General features: G+C 40.2%; 1 protein-coding gene across 1 annotated transcript in view; it reads right to left on the bottom strand.

Annotated features, from left to right (window-relative positions):
- MCUB (mitochondrial calcium uniporter dominant negative subunit beta) overlaps positions 1-20,262 on the bottom strand; it is a 47,149-nt gene that overhangs the window by 3,564 nt on the left and 23,323 nt on the right. The window contains exons 2-5 of the mRNA XM_069012104.1: positions 4,251-4,326; positions 3,833-4,003; positions 375-479; positions 5-165 (exon numbers count right to left, since the gene is read on the bottom strand). Coding sequence (XP_068868205.1) covers positions 5-165; positions 375-479; positions 3,833-4,003; positions 4,251-4,326 — 513 coding nt within the window. The remainder of the gene's footprint in view (positions 1-4; positions 166-374; positions 480-3,832; positions 4,004-4,250; positions 4,327-20,262) is intronic.

Here is a 20,262-nt window from a genome sequence, read left to right as displayed (position 1 = left end):
CAACCTGTTCAAGAGGCAGAAGCTCTCCTTTCAGATGGTCAAGTTTCTGCAGCAATTCTCTCTCTTTCCTGATCTGGTGATCTTCTAAATGTAGAGCCACAAACAGTCTGTGAACCAAGGATTTGATATCTTCCATTTCAGTAGCATGCTCACTACTCAGCTTATCTGAAAAGAAAATATTTGTCATATAAACCATTTCAAGAACACACCCTTCTTTATTCCCTCCCCACCTCCAACCCCAAAAGCAGGACCATCCAGTGGTAAAAAGACAAAACCAAAGAGAAACACCTTTCTCCCAGGTCCCAGGTTTCTGAGACTTCCCATGCCTTTCACTAGATGAAGTGAGATGATCAGTTATTAAGGACTGCTCTTACCTTTTACAGGAGGTGACACACTGTACACTGTGTTGTTGATAACAAGTTCAAAGTCATTCATCAGTAAGACCTCCATGAAGGTTGCATCAGAGATCTTGCTCCCATCTGCAGAAGAAAGATTTCAGTTCTAGATCACTTATGACAAGGAGTCTTAAACATTAGCAGATAACCCAGCAGAAAAGTGCTGGGGTTCTTCACTAACAATGTTTGGAAGTGAACTCTACTTTTAGACCTGGTAGCTAATACTAAACAGTCAGGAGGAACAACACGTGGTGTGATTCTTGGGGCTGTCCTGTGCAGGGAATGGAGTTGAACTTTGATGTTTGAGAGAACCCTTTTCTACATTTTTTTTTAAATGCAGAAATTTACATGAATGGTACCCCATGAATTTTACATGCAATTTTACAGCTCCTACCAAAAAGGAGCTCTGGATTCATTCGCAGGAACATGTAACAGTGGCTGCGAGGAGCACACTGGGGTTCAGAAGGCCCTAGAGCCCCCACAGCCACACACCACTGCTGCTGGACACATCACTATGGCATGGGGGTTTGAAAAGCCACAGAGCAGCTGCCTCACAGTACCTCTTTGAGGTGACTTGCATTTCATATACATAAAAAAGGCACCTTCCCCTACCCTTGCCAAGGGCTAGGCAGCTTTACTCCCAAGATGAATAACCAAACAGGTTACAAAATACCTAGATTTTTGTATGTAGGTATTTGTCACAGTGCTACTGCCCCAGCTGCTCCATCTGTCCTCACACATCCACCACAGAAAGGCACCACAGACAACCTCACATCTGCAATTATTTGTTCACCAGAACCCTGTCCTCAGGCCGCATCTGCTGAGGCTGCGACTGCTGAACTCTGCAGGCAAACGCCCCAGCTGGCTTGCCTGCCCACTCTGTGTGGGTAGGAAAGCAAACCCAGAAGCCTATCACTTTCAATCCAAAATTGTAATGTGCCCATCCACTCATTTCTTTTTTCTTTTCCAGTGTAATAAAACATCAAGGCTCATTTGCATGTACGTTATTAAGGTGACATTTATGAAGAGACATTTAAAGGAAAAATGCTTTTCAAAAGAAGTGCCAGACAGGCTCTTTGTTCTGGATGTTCTGAATACACCACTGACTTACTAACCTGTGCAACCTTCTATAAACTGAAAAGAAGAAAAGTGTTGAGGGAGGTATTTTATTTTAGAAAATCCCCCACAGGCTTTAAAGGAGAAAAGGCTACTTTCAATCCTGTACCTAAACACAAGTGTTCCAATGTAAACAAAGAGCCAATTTTGACTATAAAAGTTTTGCAGGACGAAAATCAGATCTGCAGAAAATGAAAGCGAGTCATCATACACAGCACTGATAATTTCAGTTAAGGTTAGGTTTCATTTAATGGTTAAATGACACAGAAGTGTCTACATTAAATCAAGGCTTAATAATTTTTCTTTAATAATTAATGTTTAAGTTCAACTCTCAGTACCTGACAAATAGCTTTTCTTTACAGTATCAGTTTCTTAATAAATTAAACATCTCAGCTGTTCTATAACATTACAATTGCCTGGCACTTGACAAATACAGAGCAGAGAACTATTTTAACAGTCACTGTTTTAATCAAAGTATTCCCAAATCAGAGGTGATGGGTCTGTGTTTAAACAGATGAGATGAGGTGAAAACAACCCAAATTCCTCTCCACTTTGGAATCTGCTGCCTGTCCATGCCAAAAATGCCAGACTTGTAGGTTTCCTACAGAAATTACCTTATGCTTCCTGAGTGACCCACGTTTGCACTGAAGCAGAGGAGTAATTAGCTTTTGCCGACATACCAGAGAAGGAAAGCAATTTGGCAGTGAATCCCAAACACTCCTGTCCTGGATGTCTCTGCACAACAGCAGTACCCAAGGGTTAACGGCTGCCAGCACAAGTTCTGCCTCACCCCACTAAGAAATCCTTTGTAGGGAAAAACTGTGTTAAGGGGAAGGCCAGCTGCTCACAACGACCATTTGTTACAGTGGCTTCTGAAGATAAAGTCTTTTAGGGAATTATCTTCCTCAAGAGAATTTTCTGCTTTTGCTCCCTAGCAGACACTGTCAAAACAAAGCAAAACAAGACCAAAAAAACCCAACACCAAATTTCCCATGTACACAAAGTTCCCAAAGCCCATGCACTCACTGATATCCACACAGATCACATCTCCATTGCTCCAGAGGATATAAATAAATTGCTCTGTGGGGCATTTTCCTGTTTTATTAATGTGCCCATGAAGGAAACTAAAGCAGCTTCTCTTAGGTCTGTGGCTTCCTGACCTTCTGGGAACATCAATCTATTTTCAGTTCTTTTAAAAGCCCCTGCAGCCCTCTGTAGTATCAATCAGAAAGAAAAGAATGTTATGAATGCCCCCAGCTATGAAACTGGACCGGCTTTCATTCACACCATCCTTTCTTCTGCTTATGTGTTATCTGCTGTTAAATAAATCTTTCCATAGGTATGTAGCTATCCTTATTTTTTCTTTCTTTCATTTTAGGGGTGTGAGTGGGGAGGGGGATAAATAGATGCTTTTAGTTAGCCAAATTCAAGTACCTTTCTACCAGATTCAGACAAAAAAAGCTACATCCCAGTTCTATTTTTAAGATTGAATCCTTTTCTAACACCAGGACAGGGGTTGCAAGACTTTTCAGAATTGCTGTGGAAAAACTACAAAACACTGCCAAAATACAAACCAAGCTTTCTTAAAAATAAAATGTAAAATAAAGTTAACTCAATGTTTGCAATGGGCAAACCAAAGACACAAAATAAAAGAAAACGGTGAGCAGAGCTTGAGAAAATTATCTGAAGACTTGGGACAATGGGATAAATAGGATGTTACAAGGAGGAAAGCCCACACCAATGCTAAAATATCAGTTACCATTCGACCCTAGCAATCAGTTTCCTTTCAACCCAAGGGTCCTGCAATATCGTACTCCAGCTGATAAATGAAACCTCCTCAAAGCCTCAAAAAGCCATCCTTTACTATGGCACACATTATGTGGTTGCTTAGCTCTTAGCTTTTAGCTCTTGGTAACACTGAACAAGTGGCAGGCATCACATTCAATAGCCCAACAGATTGTCCTTTAAGAATGATCATGGAGGACAAGGAAAGAAAGAGACATCAAGGAAATCAGAAGAGAGACACTTATTTAAAGACAGCATTACAAAGAGAAGCTAACTGAAAAAGATAACAGAGGACACTATGGGGATAAAAGGAGAGTTACAGTAATAGATCCAATTCTGCATATTTCAGCAGCCTTTTCAAAGAGGACTCAGTTATTAACTCTGAAACACCAATAAACCCTAGAAGCATTCAAGAGCTGCTCCAACAACAAGAGTGCTAAACCTGACAGAGGACTGAACTCATGCTCCAGAAGAAAAGTACAGTCCATTTGAAAAGGAATGTGTTTATTTTGGGGAATAATAGAAATACAAGATACCTGTTGCAAAGACTTCTGCTCTCTCAATTCCTTTATCTTCTCTTTGCACATCCTGCAGGAATGCTCCTACAGTGGTCACCACTGGCTTGACAGTGAACTGACAGCGTTCACTTCTTGTGGGCAGCATAAGAGTTATCACAGGAAGACCATGTCTGTAACTAATAGTGACTTCTGGGGGGTGAAAAAAGAAAACTAAGTGAAAAAGTCGTATTGTAGGTTGTAGTTCAATTTAAAGCTGTTTTTAAAACACAGGATGAATAAGAAAAAATTACACAAAACACTTCTAGATGTTTAAATATGAATACAGTACTTCTATTTCTGGAAGATACATATAAAACCATGCAACTAATGTTATCTCACAGATTCTCTCGAAGTAAATAAAAAGCTTGTTGAGGGAAAAGTTGCTGTGAAAGCTTACCATCAGATGGCACCAGCGTGCTGTAAGGTGCTCCTTCCCGGCCCCTCCAAGCTCCGGTGTGCCTCCAGAGCCCCACCTGCAGCACGGACACAATAGAATGGGTTAGAATGGTTAAGAATGCCTTAAAATGGTTACGATGCAAAGTGTACCTGGTAAAAGGCAGCACCCAGCCTGTCACGGTGGTCTGCTTCCGTGGGATCTGACATCAGGTGTGTCTGCCTGAAGAAAAACCCCTTGCTTGGCAATTCTACATAAAAGGTGAAACCATGCTTATAGAAAGCACAATCGTTTCCAAAGGTATTACGGTATTGCCCATAGAAAAGCTTTTTGTCTGGTGTGGTTTAATTAACTCAAGGAAAAAAAGGAAGGGGAAGGAAAGAGAGGGGAAAAAAATTGCAATGTTTCTGAAGTGCTTTATGTAACCCTTACAATAAAACCTCTCCTCTCCCCGCAAAACAGCCATCTGGAAAACCTCTACCTCGTGGTGCCTGAGGGCAGAACACCACAGTGTAATTTCCAACAAAGGGCATGGCTTCAGTGAAGACTATCACTGCTGAATCATGAACAACAATCACAAAATAACAAGGGACTAAGGTCACTACTTGTTGCTCCATAATTACATACCATATACCAAAAGCTAGCTGTTGAGATTTGTGCTGCTAAAAGACAAGAACAACAATATAGCTTGAAGATCTTTTATGTTTTAAATATGAATCACTGTTTCAACTCCATGCTGAGACATGCTGCTGCAACTACCATCACCACTATGCTCTGGTACCACATTGAAGGAGGCACAGCCAGATGCAGTAAGTATGCTCTCTGCCCTGGGACAGGGATGACACTGGGTTTTTGAACCTGCATGGTTACAAGCCAAAGCTTTCCCCTTCCAGGGACACTGGTGAGAACCATCAATACACTTCAACACAGTCATACCAAACCATGAAGACAAACTGCTCTGATTAGACCCATTACTTAGAGCTGTCCAGCCATGCTGTGGAAGGTGCAATGTCTTTTGCTACAGCTAAGCCCCCTGCACAAGGAGAGGGACAATTTTATTGCAGCAATTCCACACAGCAGACATTATTGCTATAAACTAAGTGCAACAGGTAAAAGAAGGGAAATCACATCCCTGACTAAGACAGTTAAAAAACCACACACGGGCTGGACCAAGGCCTGGGATTTGAAATATGATAGCTAGGGAAGGTGGAAGACTATGTGGAGAGAGATGATAAGGATCGATTCTCCCTCTGGTGAGCTTTATAGCTCATCTTTCTGAAGGCCAAAACATTTCAGAGTCTGCAAGATAATATTCTTTGACAAGGCAGGAAAACAAAGCTACAAACGCAAGACGCCCTGGCCATTCAATATGCCAAACAGTGCTCACCACACTCACATGATTTATTTTTTAAAGGAGCTTAAGCTTGGCTGCCTGGGTAGGAATATGCTACTAGGTTGAATTAAAAGATCATCTATAACTGAATCTGTGTGTTTCAAAGATGCTCATGCTACCCTAACTTTTTACCTGGAACAAGCATTTTTCAGGATTTAAAGAAAGTAAGTAATTCCGGGGGTTTTCAACACTGAGAAATTTGTTCATTGTAATCTTCAGGTATCAAAGACAGAAATCTAGACCAAATAGCAGACTACCTTAAACACAAGAGTATTGTTCAAAGAAAGGTAGACAGAGAGTAGGAGCACAGGAATCCTGACAGCCACCCAGAACTAGGATGCATCTGGTAACCTGTCTGTTTCTTCAGCAGAGCAAGAGACTTTCCCTGGAGCACGGCAGCACACAGCCCGGCTCACCAGTTCTCACCCCATTTACAGGGGGCACCTGCACCCGCAAAGCATTTAGGAACACACAGCCTGGAGCAAGGACACAACCCTCAACACAGGATCCGCTCTGGAATGGTGCACAGGAAAACCCAATAGCTTTGAACACAACAGCAACAGTTGTTTCTTCAGGGGGATATACAAGGGATAATAAGGAACTAATTTTATTACAGACACTCAATGTGTAACTTTGCAATCAATATCTAGATACTGATCATCTAACACGCCCCAGGCAATGAACTGCACCTTGCCTGTATTGGAAGGCTGCCCAAATTCACAACAAAAGAAATGAATTATCTACTTTATTTATAGAAGAATTAATGCATTCAACAATTAATACAAATTAAATATATGAATATATTAATACACTTATTAAATTACATTTATTTAAATATGATCTTTAAGGTAGTTCATTCTATTCTTCTTTAGATTTTGACATTACCAGTCATGATCCACTGAAAGAGTCTCTATATACTGGAGCTTTTTTTTTTTCTATTTCAGATTGTCTTTTAATGCAGACTACCCATTAAAATCACCTGCGAAGAATAAGAAAAGCAAAATCCACAGAGCCATGGAATTGAACTAATAGGTTGATGAATTGGGAAGTGTGAAGGGCTGGGCTAACTTTCTCCTTCTGTTTCCAGATTTAAATCTCCACTTTCAGTGAAGTTATTAAACCATTAGCTTGTGCCCTACAGCCAAATCATCTTCTTGAGATGCTTGGAATGACCCCTACTCTACCCCTGGAAAAGAAATGTCTGCAAGCATTGCAGCTACAAGGAAGACTTGAACTATGGGACCAAAACAAGGAGACTGCCCTCACAACATCAGTGAGAGCTGAAACAGGAACGTGTACCCTGAATTAACTGCATCACAACTTTTAACTCTGAGATACTATAAAGAACCCAGCGTACTACTAACTCTATATGTCAGTGCATGCACCTCTTGGCTACTTCCTCCAACACAAAGGCTACGAAAGCTATTCTACATCTTTCTGCAATTTGAACACACACGTGGCAGGACATCTGGCTAAAACACCTCTAATACAACCACAACTATGTTCAGGAGTCAAAGGCTGGTGAACAGCAATTAGTTGTGAAATAACCCCTTCTCCCTCAGCTATACCTGATTCCTAATGCAAAATACCTGGGAGCAGCAGTCAGCCACATCTCTTGACTCAGTTCAAGGCATGGACTCTCCTGGGAGTGAAAACTCATGAGAATTTAAGGCTTAGAGTGTTAATTGTAATAAAAAGAATCCAATATACTCTGTTAAAAATACAAGTTGATATAAAACAGAAAATACATACGGAGTTTAAAGAAGTACTTCCTCTGTTAAGGGCGCCTCCACTCTCTAACAGCAGAGAAGTTGCCACTGTTAAAGTCAAGAGTGGAAATTTCAACAATCTGGTGGTTTAAAGCAAAGCTTAAGGGACTAATGCAGCAGCATAACTGAGCTAGAAAACCAGGCAGCCAGACATGACGAGTGGGAGAGACTGGAACAGAAATACTGTATTTTTCACTTTTGAAAGTGGCAAATGACTGAACCTACCTACACTGCAGTTTCTGGAGCTAGCTCTTCCAAATAATCTACCTCTTACAATGCTGAGTGATTGTTCCTGCAAACTTAAGCTCAAATTTACTTGTGACCAGTTATGTCTAAGAAGTCAGTGTCATTACCAGTATATGAGGTGACATGAAAGCCTCTGATCTTCCTCAGCACTGCATATGCAAATAGTAACCTCATCAGGAACCGTAACTTCTGTTCTGTAGAAAATTGTAATGTGGGTGGGAAGAGAGAGAGCATAGAAATAAAAATATTTTTCACAGGAAAAAGTGATCTTGAAAACAGAATTCTACAAAAAGATGTTCTTAGGACATTTTCTGAGAACACTATGAATTATTGTTTACTTAACTTTCACTTACCACACCAAAATACTGTAACAAATCTGAACCAAAATGCAGTTAGCCAGCAATCATATTTTTGCAATTTTTGTCTTTGCTTATATGCATCTTGGAAGATGTGGTGGTTTATGTTTGTTATTTCAACAGCAAAAACAGTGTAACACTCCTTCAACATTCGAGTCCCCAGTAATTTGCACTTATTAGAGAAAGCAACCAAAAAAAGAGTCAGCTCAACTCTGTCTGCCTTCTTCTTGAAGGGACATGCAGTACTCCAAAGTGAAATATTGTATTCCTTCAGTGTGAGGTCCTTTCAAGACTGCCTCAAGTCAAACTCATGAGTAGTCTTCACAAAAAATAATGCAGGCTGTTATGTGAATGGATTCCCATATTCTCATTTCCTTCTCTCTGAGGCAATGATAAGAATCTGATACAGAAAAGCACAATAATAAAATGCCCTACTCCACAAGGGACAAACGTTTTAACCTTAATTACACTGCAGCAAAACTCATTCTAATTAAAACGTATCTTGCAGAGTGCTTTTCCATAGTAATACAGTGTTACAGGCACAAGAGGAGAGCTCAGTTATCTCCTGCAGTCCTTGTCCAACACCTGGTACAGCTCCCTCCACACAGCTACTGAAGGAGGACTGGGGGAAAGGAGCAGGAGGAGACAATTCATGGGGGAAGCTAGTTGTTGCAATGGCTAAGAATTAATTCTCTCTCTGTTTTTCCGAGTGTCACCAGCCAAGCCAACATCCCCGGTATCCATGGTCTCTTCATGTGCTGATCTCACCCAGTCCATGAAGCAGAGGGAGGACAAGTCACCTCCCTGGATGCTGCCTGCTTGTATGGGCAGGAGAAAAATGAGGGCAGGTACGTGTTAGCCACTGTTCAGTGAAGGCATGTGCTATAAATAGCTATGTATATTTTCATACTGACTAATATGTTTTTCTATTTTTGATAAACACACTTAGAAGTTCTCTTAGAAGAATGATGTTGTCTCCCATTTGATTCTCCAAGGAAAACCAATCAAGATTAATTAATTATGGACTAACAATCTGCAATTTCAGAATAATCTACAGACTTTTCAGAATGGTTTAAACCAAGAGAAAGGAGGAAAAACAGCAAGTGCTGCCACAGTCTACTGAGTTTGCAGATCATGCATAACCAAGCTAACCAAAAATGAATCATCGTTCAGATCAAGTTTACAAGTAGTACATATTTCCCTTTTTAAAATGAGTCACTAAGGCCATTTTGGAGATATCTGCTGTTAAATTTCTGTGCTGATTTTGTAAGCAATCCTACATGATCAGGAAAATAAGACATAAGAAGCCCTAACAACCACCTACAATCATCTTACAAGTGCCCATTTGAAGCTACAGAAACATCTTCACTCTTACTAACTTTTCATTTGTCTTTTCTTACACTGAAAGGATTGTCATTGTTTCTTCACTGGGTCCAGAACTGATTTAGATGATCATGCAACAACAGCCTTGATGCAAACAAGCAGCTTCAGAGCACAGCGCTCAGATTTAGCCATCACTCAGATTTCTGGAAGTCCAACTTAAATTAAACAAAATCCCTGCAACAGACACATCACTCATTCTGCCATAACACTCCATTGCTATACCAATACACCAGCTGCATCCAGGGAAGATACTTCTGACCTGGGAGAATTCAAGATATATTTATCTTTCCTAGAATTTAAAAAAAAAAAAAAAAAAAAAAAAGACAGATTTTTTTTTCCCCTGAGAGACAAGCCTTCCAGTCTCAAATGGGCCGTGCAGTGAATACCTCCTCCCAACTGTTCTACGAGGCACTGAAGGAACACACTGCAACATTTATATTTCAATCCTTTCAATGCAACTAATTCAAAATTTGCAATAGAAATCAACTTTAAAAGAAGTAACCAGCAGGTCTCTTTCAGCAAAGCAGTAGTGTCAATGTGAGTATGTATGTTCCAGTGATCTTGAAGAAGCAGGAACAATACAGGATTCATATGGCTTCTCCTCAAAACTCACTAACCTTACAGCACTGTTAAAACCCAATAAAAGAGTCCAAGCAATCAAAATTTTGGTTTCATGTGCCTGTTATTTTTTATGCCTTTATCATTCCTGCTAATCTTTCATTTCCTGCCTCTGCTCAGATTCCAAGAATAGCTGCCACCAGATTGAATCAGCCAAACATTACCAATGACCAAAATTACAGCTATGATAGGAAGAGCACTGAGGCAACTGGCCACTAAGAACCTCTTTTATGAAGTTCCAGGTGGTCAAATCCACCACTGCAGAGGGGTTTTGCCAGGGAGACCTTCCACCTAATCTTCTGCTGGGCAGGTGTACACCCTCCAGCTGCCTTCTGCTTCCTCACTGTTCCTTTGGGCTCTCTCGCCCACTCCCTGCCCAAACTCTCCCTCCCCACAGGCACACCCCACTCCACTGGGCACATGCACATAGGGGAGAGAATCCATTGTGCAGCCCCTGCAAGTCATGCACGACTACAGGAGGAAAAGTCCCTCTTCTTGAATTGCATCTCACTGAGGTCATCTGACTCTCCACCAGACACCTGCGGACGCAGAGCTCTAGGGAAGCACCAGGATTTGCATTCACACTGGTTTTACAATCCATAGATGCTAAAAACACTGACATTTAAAGCAGGCTGAAAGTAAGCTTTGCCCTCCTCTAACCAAAGTATGGTTTCAGTAACAGTGACTCCTCACTGCAAAGAAGCAACACCACAGGTGCTGAGATGAGAAGGATGAACACCAGCTGACAGCATCTGCCTGCAGTGTCTTCTGGGGACTGCTCTGAAGGTACAGATAATCCCCCCTTTTCCAAACAAGCTGACCTCCAAGCCAGTGTAAGAACAGCCCTAAAAACAAGACTAATGTAATGCAGGCCAAGTGAGTTTTTAGGAGCAACACCAAGAATTTTGTCCTTCTATCTTATAAACCCTTTTTCTTCTCTTCCTACAAAAAAAAAAAAAAAAAAGCAGATCTTAAATCTCTTCCCAATCTAAAGTTCTACATTACTGGAAATTTTGCATCTTCATCCAGTTTCAATGAAGTCTGCCTGTCTGAAAGTTGCCATTGTTCCCAATCTCCTTTATTTTCAGAAGGAAAAATACGATGCAACACCTGCAAGGAAGTTTGCAAATCAGACAGGCCTAAGAATTTGAGAGGAAGGGATTATAGAGTGAAAATGTATTTGTGCTTTATCAAAAGCAAAAGCAAGCCTACATCCAAGAGCTGTACTATCTGTTCCCAAAAATAGTCTAGGTCAAAAGACTAATCTGTCAGCACAGACAGGATTTTTCATTTGCCCACAGACTAGATCTTTGCTCTTGCACTGTGCCTTTTGGGAAGGCATGCTGATCTGGGAAGTGTTTATGGGTAACAAGAGTGACTTTGTTCTCAAAAATACACTTATATTTCATTAGATAAGAAAAAAGGCTTGCTGCACATTTTTCTAAAAAGGTCTTAGAAAGACTGTATCATTATGTACACTGCTTTCATGTGTTTCATAAAAAGAAAAAAAAATGCTCAAACTCATCTCTGGGAATAACATTAGTTCTTCAAATTGCCAACCAAGAAAGAGCTTGTTTAAATTTCAGCTGAAATGAGGTAACAAGAGATACAAGGATGCAAAGTCAAGATGAATGCACTTACATGTTTATCAAAGTTACAGACAAGTCTTCCTTTTCACCCACAGAACTTTTCAGATTGAAAGCACCGAGCAGGTTGTAGCACATAGGAAAAAGATGATGCAACTCAGAAAACTGAACTGCTTGTCAATGTCTTTATTTATAATGGACATTTCTAATTCTAAATATAAATAACCCTGCCCCTCCTCCCCCCAACACAACAGAAACAGGTTTCCATATACCCACAAAGATGTACTTCTCTTTTAGGGGCATTCTTTCCCCAGGCTTTTCTTTACTCAACTGCAGATTTCAAAAGCCTTAAGGCATTTACAGCTTGGCTAATAAAGAAGAGACTGCTTGGAAAATTTGACTGACCCAAGGCTTAGAATTAGTACCTGACAGATGTACGTGAAAAAGTCAGAATTATCAGCAGGGGAGAAATTCCCAACGACAGCTCTCACCCAGCTTTTCAGCAAGCTTTTTAGCAGGTAACACACTGCAGAATCCCTCCATCAAACAGATCTTGGAAAGGGAACCAGCTGTGCAGCTGCTGAAACGCTCCAGGCAGGGAAAGCCGGCCCTGCACTGCATTCCCTCCATTCATGACCCAGCCACCTCTCCAGCAAAGGGCTTCTATCTCTCCCCTGCTGGGGATGTTTCCCATCTAGTCCCCTCCCCCAGGCCTCGCCAGGTTCCAACCACAAGCCATGAGAAACCACAACACTCTGCAAAATCAAAGCAACCATCTCCCCTGTTCAATTGTACCATTTATTTTCTTACCCTCCCTGAAAACTTAGCTGCACTATTCTATGTAATAGCAGTGAAACTTTGCTCTCTTGAAGAGCATTTCCCACAGCTAGCAATTTCTCCTACCTAAACACCATCACACCTAAGGCAGAACTTTCCTTGGCAATGCAGACTGTTAATTATTATTCGGAGGGGCAGGAAAATGGGATCGAATCTAAGACCACAGAGGACAGTAACAGCCCATGTCTGGCTTAGTCACACCTAGATTTGCTCTAAATTATATTGGGACTATCTGTTGCTGCACTATTAGAGAGGTTTCTCCTTTTTTCTCTTGCCACAACAATTCCAGAAATGAGTTGTCTATATCATTATTCTAAAATAGCACATCATAAATTGATGTTTTTAGAAACACCATCATATTTCCATTTTTTTTCTTTAAAGGTCTGCAATTAGACCAGACCAAACACTTAAAAACCTGTGTTTTTTGCAGGCAGCTGTAAACAGGTACCTTTCCAAAGGGAAAACACATATTTTCTCCTGACTGCTTACCAAAAAAAAAAAAAAAAAAAGAAAAAGTAGGAACAGAACAACAAAACAACTGACAAAACAACTGACAGACTAGACCAAATCAAATGCTTTTCTCTATTAGGAGCTGGCATTAGGATGTAGATAAAATGATCTGTATCCTTTATAACCGATAGTTATAAATCAATTCCAAAATGGAACTTAGTTTATATTCCAGCTTTTATGCTGCTACACTCCCGTGGATGCTCAAATTACTTGGAAGGAATACAAAACACACTTTTTACCCTTGTTACAAAGTAACCAAAGAAAACAAAGGCACATGAACTGAAGCAAACAGAGAATCCTAATACTTTCCCTTTTCGATAGTTTCTAGTTAATAATGTTTTTTAAAAATGTCTAGGGCAGACACTATGAGAACATCCATAGTGAGCAACCAACTGCAAACTCAAAATGACAACTTCATAGAAACTTCAACATGTGAGCTGTCGTGAGAAACCACAGAGCTGTCATTTAATAGAGCCTACCAGCAGAAACTTAACAAACGAAAAAATCAGACAAGACCAAAGGAAGTAAACATTTCTAAGGAATAAGATCAAAGAGCCATCTACAAACACACCAGTTTCAAGAGCTTCCAGCCTTCATGCACACCTTTGCAGAGCAGTTACAACGAACTGGGTTTAGCGAGATTGTCACAGCAAGACCAACACTTTACTGAAGAAGACAACTTCATTCAAAGTCCTTATCAGAGATCTACATCAGTAATTTTTAAATGGTGAAACTCATCTAGCAGGCAAGCTTAAAACCATCTATTTGTTTTCTTGAAAGAGAGCTCTGCTGGGAGAAGTAGCTTTAGGAGCATTCCTGGCAGAGAAGTAGCTGCAGCAGAGGTACTTAGAAAATCCAACCACTCTGGTATGAAACATAAATGTGCTGCCAAGAGTGCAGAGGCCTCGCTAGCCCAACAGCTCAGCAAAGGTCCCACTGAGCATGTATGTTCCTAGTGCTTCATGACTTGTGTCTAAGGACCCATCACTCCCAAACACTTGCGGACAGAGGTCTCAACATTGCCATTCCCAAAAAGACACACCAAAATGCTGTCAGATGTCAAAAAGAAAACATTTTTGCTTTATTTTTAATTTTTCTTTTGGAAATCTATGTTCTCCCGCTACTGTTCAAGAAGCTATTTTAATCTAAAACTGTCAAATGGCTGTGGCTTTGGTGATACCATCCACTTCCGTGTTTCAGCTGTTGGCATCAGTGTTTTAAAAACAAAACTTAGCTGAACCAGCGACTCAAGTGAACTCATTTGCAACATCAAATCCATTGTAGACAGATTTTTACCTTCTTCCTGCAGGAGTAAAAGCACAAAGCATACAGACAGCAATGAAATTTTGAAATCAGTAACCAGTACTGGCTGTGACACACTGAGCTATTGCTCTGCCCTTCAGTTTTACTCTGTACAACATGCCTGCACATTTATCCCTTTCTACAGAGCAGGTAAAGCAAACAAAAAATGAAGTTTTCCTGTAGAGATCTCTAGAGATTTTTTCTAAAGCTTATTATCACAAGAAAAACAATTACAACCAGTACAAGAAGATGAAAGTCTCTGTGTGCCCCGGATGGACCAGAACCTGTGTTCTGATGTGCCTGCCGTGCCTCACGGGGGGAAGTGAGCAAAACTGCATGTTAGGTGCTTGCTTTTCACCCCAAAACCTTTGAACTCCAGCCAATTAGGATTTGTTCTATTTCCTCTTCCGCTATTAATTCAGTCAGGACATGTATCTGAAAGACTGATGGACTAGACAGGGCAAGAATCTGGATCTTCTAAGTGCAAGGTTTACCACGTATTTTTAGGACTTTAATGCTAATGCCACACAGAACAAGCAAGCAGTAGCCAAAAGCTGTTGGTCCTTTTCTCCTCAAGCCTATAGTAAAATCAATATTTACATTGGATATAGTCATCTTGTCTTCCAACACAAGCAGATTGCTGTACCACAGTGATTGTAAGGCAGAACCTCTTACCCAGCTCCATCTTTGGGATACATTTAAATGAAAGTGCCATCTATGAATCAGACTCCTGCACAGAGCAGAATCTCTAGCCTGCAGCCCTGACAGAAGTCTCCTCTAAGGTGGCAAGTTTTCTCTAAGCTACTCCCAATAAATCCTCTCGGGTTGTTAATTAATAAAGTTAAAGCCCAGTTTTGTCCCTAGACTTGCTCCTAATTGAGTGGAAGCATCTTATTCAGGGAAAATACTAGAGGAAAACTCTAATATAAGATAAATGAATCCCCCAGAATGCTCTTTATCAGGTTGAAATGTTGAAAGCCTGTACTCCAGAGCAAGCCACAACACTGTCCTAGAAAATGAATGGTCTGTGGTCACTGTATTTATTTTGACCTCACTCCCAACATGCACCCAAACTCACACAAGAATTCCATGTAAGGTCCAATTTCAAGTAACTTAGAATTGTGGGTTTTGTCATTAATGCTTTACTACTCAGAGCAAGCAGTAGAACATACTTGCATTCAAAGGCCTGAACACTGCTCAGTTCCTAATCTTGGAATTTTAATACAGGTTCATTGGAAAACTGAAGTTACTCCTTCCCTCTGTTACGTAAATGTGTATATGCAAAGAGACTTCCCACCAGGAGACTATTCTGCCACTATATTTTGACATTAGGTATCAAAGAATGTCAAGTTTGTCTTATTTTGTAAAGCATTACATATATCCAGTTTATGAAGGAAAAAAAAGTTTGGGGGAAGCCAACAGGTGTTCTAACATGTTGCATCAAATTTCTCTTGAAATAACAGGGAAATTCATCCTTAAAACACTAACACAGAGATACACTCTGCATGTTTGATACATCAACCAAAACACTTACTGGAAAGCTATTAATTGTAAATTGAGAAAAGTATATAAAATAGAATTCAAAATTATACTTAGTCCTTAAAAATTATGGATCCTGTTTCTCCCTTGTATCAGCCTCGATCTGAAGGAAGATGTAAAGTACAGGTTTGTATCAGCAGCTGCAAGAACTCCTTGACCTGAAAAAATCTAAAGTGTCTTCACAGCACTGTAAGATTTTTAAACTCATTATCAAGGCAGCTCCTTGATAATGAGTTTAAAATTATCTATCTCATTAACTGGCACTGCTGAATTTCCAAGTGACCTAGTATTTTCCAGATGAAGTTTCTCAGTTCATCAGGGGCAACTCAAAGCCTTACTAACTCTGCCAACAGAAGAATAGGGAAAACCCCCTATCATTTACATCCCACTTGAAGGTAGGACTATTATGCAGAGTAATGAATGATCTGGTTTGGGTTTTTTTGCTTTGGTAGCCTGGTTTCCTAGAGGAAAAAGAAATACAATCCCACTGCCTGTCTGTCTAGCAAAATCAGTTTCCACGAAGATTTAGGTTCATTTAATTACACAGCTACCAGCCACTCAGTCAGAAACAGTTAACAAGTGCCCAAAGATCCAACAGCCTGCATTGCCTCTACTAGGACACATGATACTTTAGTGCATTAGGGATGTTAATTTTGAATTAAATATGATTAGAGAGGTTATTCAAAACTGACATTTAACATCTTCTCACTCCTGACAGCACACGTGTCACCCCACACCACCAAAACAAGAGGAAGGAGCAATGCTGTTCAGGAGCACGACTGAGCTGTTCTTCCTGGGTGTGCCTACCCAGTACCTTCTAACAACAATTAATTTGTATGTAAAATAGTTCTAACATGTTTTTCTGTGCATATGGACAAAAGTGCCCCCAACCAAACAAAAAACCACTTTCCACCTGTATATCCCTATCAATGTGGGAAGATTGTCATCTTCCACAAAGGTCAGCAGCAGCCTGGCCTGCAGAATGGGCACTGGAGCAGTGCAGATATCGCTGTGCAAAGTCCATGGTCTCACAAAGCCTGAGTGCTGGTAGGATAAGTGCACTGTGGACACCATACTCAAAGATTTGCCCTTCTTGAAATAATCAAGTTAGAACAAAGGTGTTGACAGGAGCATGGAGAAGATGTGCAACCTACAGTGAGAAACCACTCTTTCCATAGGAAAATGGCTTCATAAACTGCTTAATGTATTCTTCATCTTTGCTGCACTTTTCAGTCTTTTTTCCTAGAGTCCTTTTGCAATCTCTTCCCAGTCTAATCTGCCCTCAGACAAGGATAGCACAGACTGTTCCAGGAGTCTATTATAGAAGTGTATCTTTCTTCTCTCAGCAAAGGTACCAATTTTAACATCCATAAAAGCGAAAGAACCATGCTGACGTATTCTCTGCCATTTTATAGTGCAGCAATTTTCTTCCTGCTGGCAATGTAAGCAGGTGAGCTGGAAGTCAGACCACGTGGTAATTCTGGTTTTGTCTCACTCTCTAGACTTGGCAAAGGCATTCACATCCAAGTTTTAAGGTAGAGCAGTACACTCAAGGTGTTTCACACTTGAGGTGCTTAAGCCTGGCATCAAGCACCCTAAAGTTACCACAGACTTCAACCTCAGGCACACATGCCTTCCAGCTGAGCACCCCAAATCTGCATGCACATCAAAAAATGTTGGGGTTTTCAGTTTCTGAACTTCAGCTTTCTCACTGAAATACAGTGGTAAGACTGCCAGCAGACCATGGAGCCATCCAAAACTTGGCATAACCTGTAACAAACATCCACTGAATGGCTGGGCATGATGATCTTAGGAGGTCTTTTCCAACCTGAACGATTCTGTGCTTCTGTGAGGATGAGATTCAACAAGATCTGTCTGACAGGTTTTGGCTTAACACAGAGCAGGCTGTAGCAATCAGAACAAGAGATTTCCATATGGACCCGTACAGGAAGTTGTACTACATTCATCACCTGCAACAATTCTGTTTCATTAGGGCATGTTGAACTCATGGGATGAAGAGACTCAGTTGAAAGCATACACTGGTGCATCATGTTTTCCTGTCAGTGAGATGTACATGTACAGTACTTCATATGTTGCTAATGGCTAGCTGAGGGGAACTGCAGGATGCAAAACAATGCAAGGTCTAATTATAAATGCCTACCACAAACAAAATGTTGGTGACTTTAGAGGATAAACCAGGGAGCAGAGGACAAATGGCATACAAATGTACTGGTACTCCTCAGTATGACTGAGAGTGCCACAACCCCTCTAGCAACATCTGAATTAATTCTCTTTTTTACCCCACATTTAAAATGGCATGAATAAAACTTACTTTTTTACTTAAGGTTGAAACCTCAGCAGTCAACAGGTACACAAATTAATTTGTTCCAGTAGTGCCCAAAAAAACCTCAACCCATGTCTTTACAGTAATAAAAACTGAATGTAATCAAGTATCTGATCTGATCAGCTAAACAACACATGAGGACAGCAAAGAGCTCTGGTTGTTGTCAATTTTTATCATCCCACATTTTTATTAGAAAAATAATTGTGAAGAAGTGTCACAATACATTAATACCATTTATATATTTCCAGTACACAACTGCAGCCAAGACTACTCAGGACAAAAGCTTATTTAAACTGCCTTAACACTATTTCAGCTTAGGATTCTCACAAGCAACCAAAGCAAGAACAGAAAGGCAGGGACATTTACTTCCACAAAAACGTACTAGTTGAAGAGGAAGAACCCTTAGGGTTTATGTTTAGTTTGGGGACATTTTGGTGTCCTAGGCAGCTATTAAACGTAGCTCAGCAGTCAAAACAGCAGCACAGATGAACAAACAGACCCCAAGATATTAAGACCAGACTGGACCAGAGAGGTTGATCCTATCTGATGTGCTACACATGTACAGCATGACAATTTCTTCACAAAGCTCGCCTTAAGCTGAAATGCCATTTTTTTCCCCAGAAAGCATCTTTGCCTTGATTTAAAAGATTTTAATAGAGGAATGTTACAGATTCTCCATAAATCAGACATGACAATTATAAACTAGCATAATCAAAAAAGCCCAGGTGCTGTACTTTTCTTCAATGAGTTGAGCCACTTAATGTGTAGAGTTTAATCTGCTTAGATTAACAACTCTCTAGCCTCAGAAATGTCTCTTGTTTGTAGACTTGACCTGTAGACTACAAGAAGCTACTGAAATTGAAAATCTTCAGGTTTTTGTTGTAAAATATTTTTTTTTCACTCTGGAAACAATTCGTGTTGTTTCTTTAAAGAAAACTCAAAACTTTCCAGTTTTCCAGGATTCAGAATTTCAGACTCACTAATGTTACATTGGGAGAATAATACTCCTACTCACAGTACTCACGGTACTCTCCCCATACTCACCTGCCCCAAAATCTTTTGACTACAACCATACAATGGGGTTCAAATACAGCCATCACTACCCTCATGCCCCTTTCACAACAGCCATTTTACAGGGCATATTCTATCATTTATGTTCTCTGTTTCCAGAATGTGTACCTTATTTTTTACATACTTTAATTTCCCTTTTTTTTTTAAACATATTCAATAATCAGCATAGCAACTGGTAAAATATATTGTTTGGGTAATCTGTGTATCTTACCAGTAACTGTATTTTGCTCTAGATGCTCAGGATACTAAAATATAAACATCAGCAGGTAAGAGCTCTTACACAGCCTCACCAAACATGTGGCATCACTGCATTCACAGTTTATTTTGTGCTCTCATTTTACTGCCATCTTACTTACAAATTAAAGGTGTACATTTTAGGACGTCTTAGTAATTGGCATGCTGGGAGCCCAGTTAGGCCTTACTTGTTCCCACCTCCAGTTTGTCAAACTTCAGAATTCGAAATGGATTACTGCACCTTTCACAGATATACTCAGATAGATATATCTCAGTATATAGATATATCTGAGTATCTGTCAGAGATACTCCTTTACAAAAAGGGGAAAGACAGCTTTCAAGTGAATTTTACAAGGAAAATTGGCTTCAAGGATATAAATTAAAGATGAAATGCAATAGACGCAACAGCAAAAGGTTTCACACCACACAAACATAATGACTGCTCAAGAATCCCTTGCAATCAGAAGGAAAAAAAACCCACTTCTTTCTTGCAGTCAAGCTGACCTGCCATCTCATACCACTGTTACATTATGTGTGATTACCCATTTCCTTACAAAATTGCACACCAGTCAGAGTCCAGCTTTTGTCACACAGTGAATAGCTGAATTTCTTTCCTTTCTGTTTTGAAATCCCAAGGTGCCAGCCACAGGCAATCTCCAAGCTAATCAGTGAAATGTCTCTAGCACCGTAATTTAAAAAAAAAAAAAAAAAAAAAAAATCTCACTTTTGTTTCGTAATTAATGTCCTACAAGTAAAAGCAGTGCAATCACCTGTACATGAAAAGAATCAGAAGTAAACCATTTACTCTCTTTAAGGGACTTAATGAC

Source organism: Aphelocoma coerulescens, chromosome 4, assembly GCF_041296385.1.
Source record: "Aphelocoma coerulescens isolate FSJ_1873_10779 chromosome 4, UR_Acoe_1.0, whole genome shotgun sequence".
Lineage (NCBI taxonomy): Eukaryota > Metazoa > Chordata > Aves > Passeriformes > Corvidae > Aphelocoma > Aphelocoma coerulescens.
The sequence above is the reverse complement of the archived record's forward strand: the minus strand, read 5'-3'. Positions and strand labels throughout refer to the sequence as shown.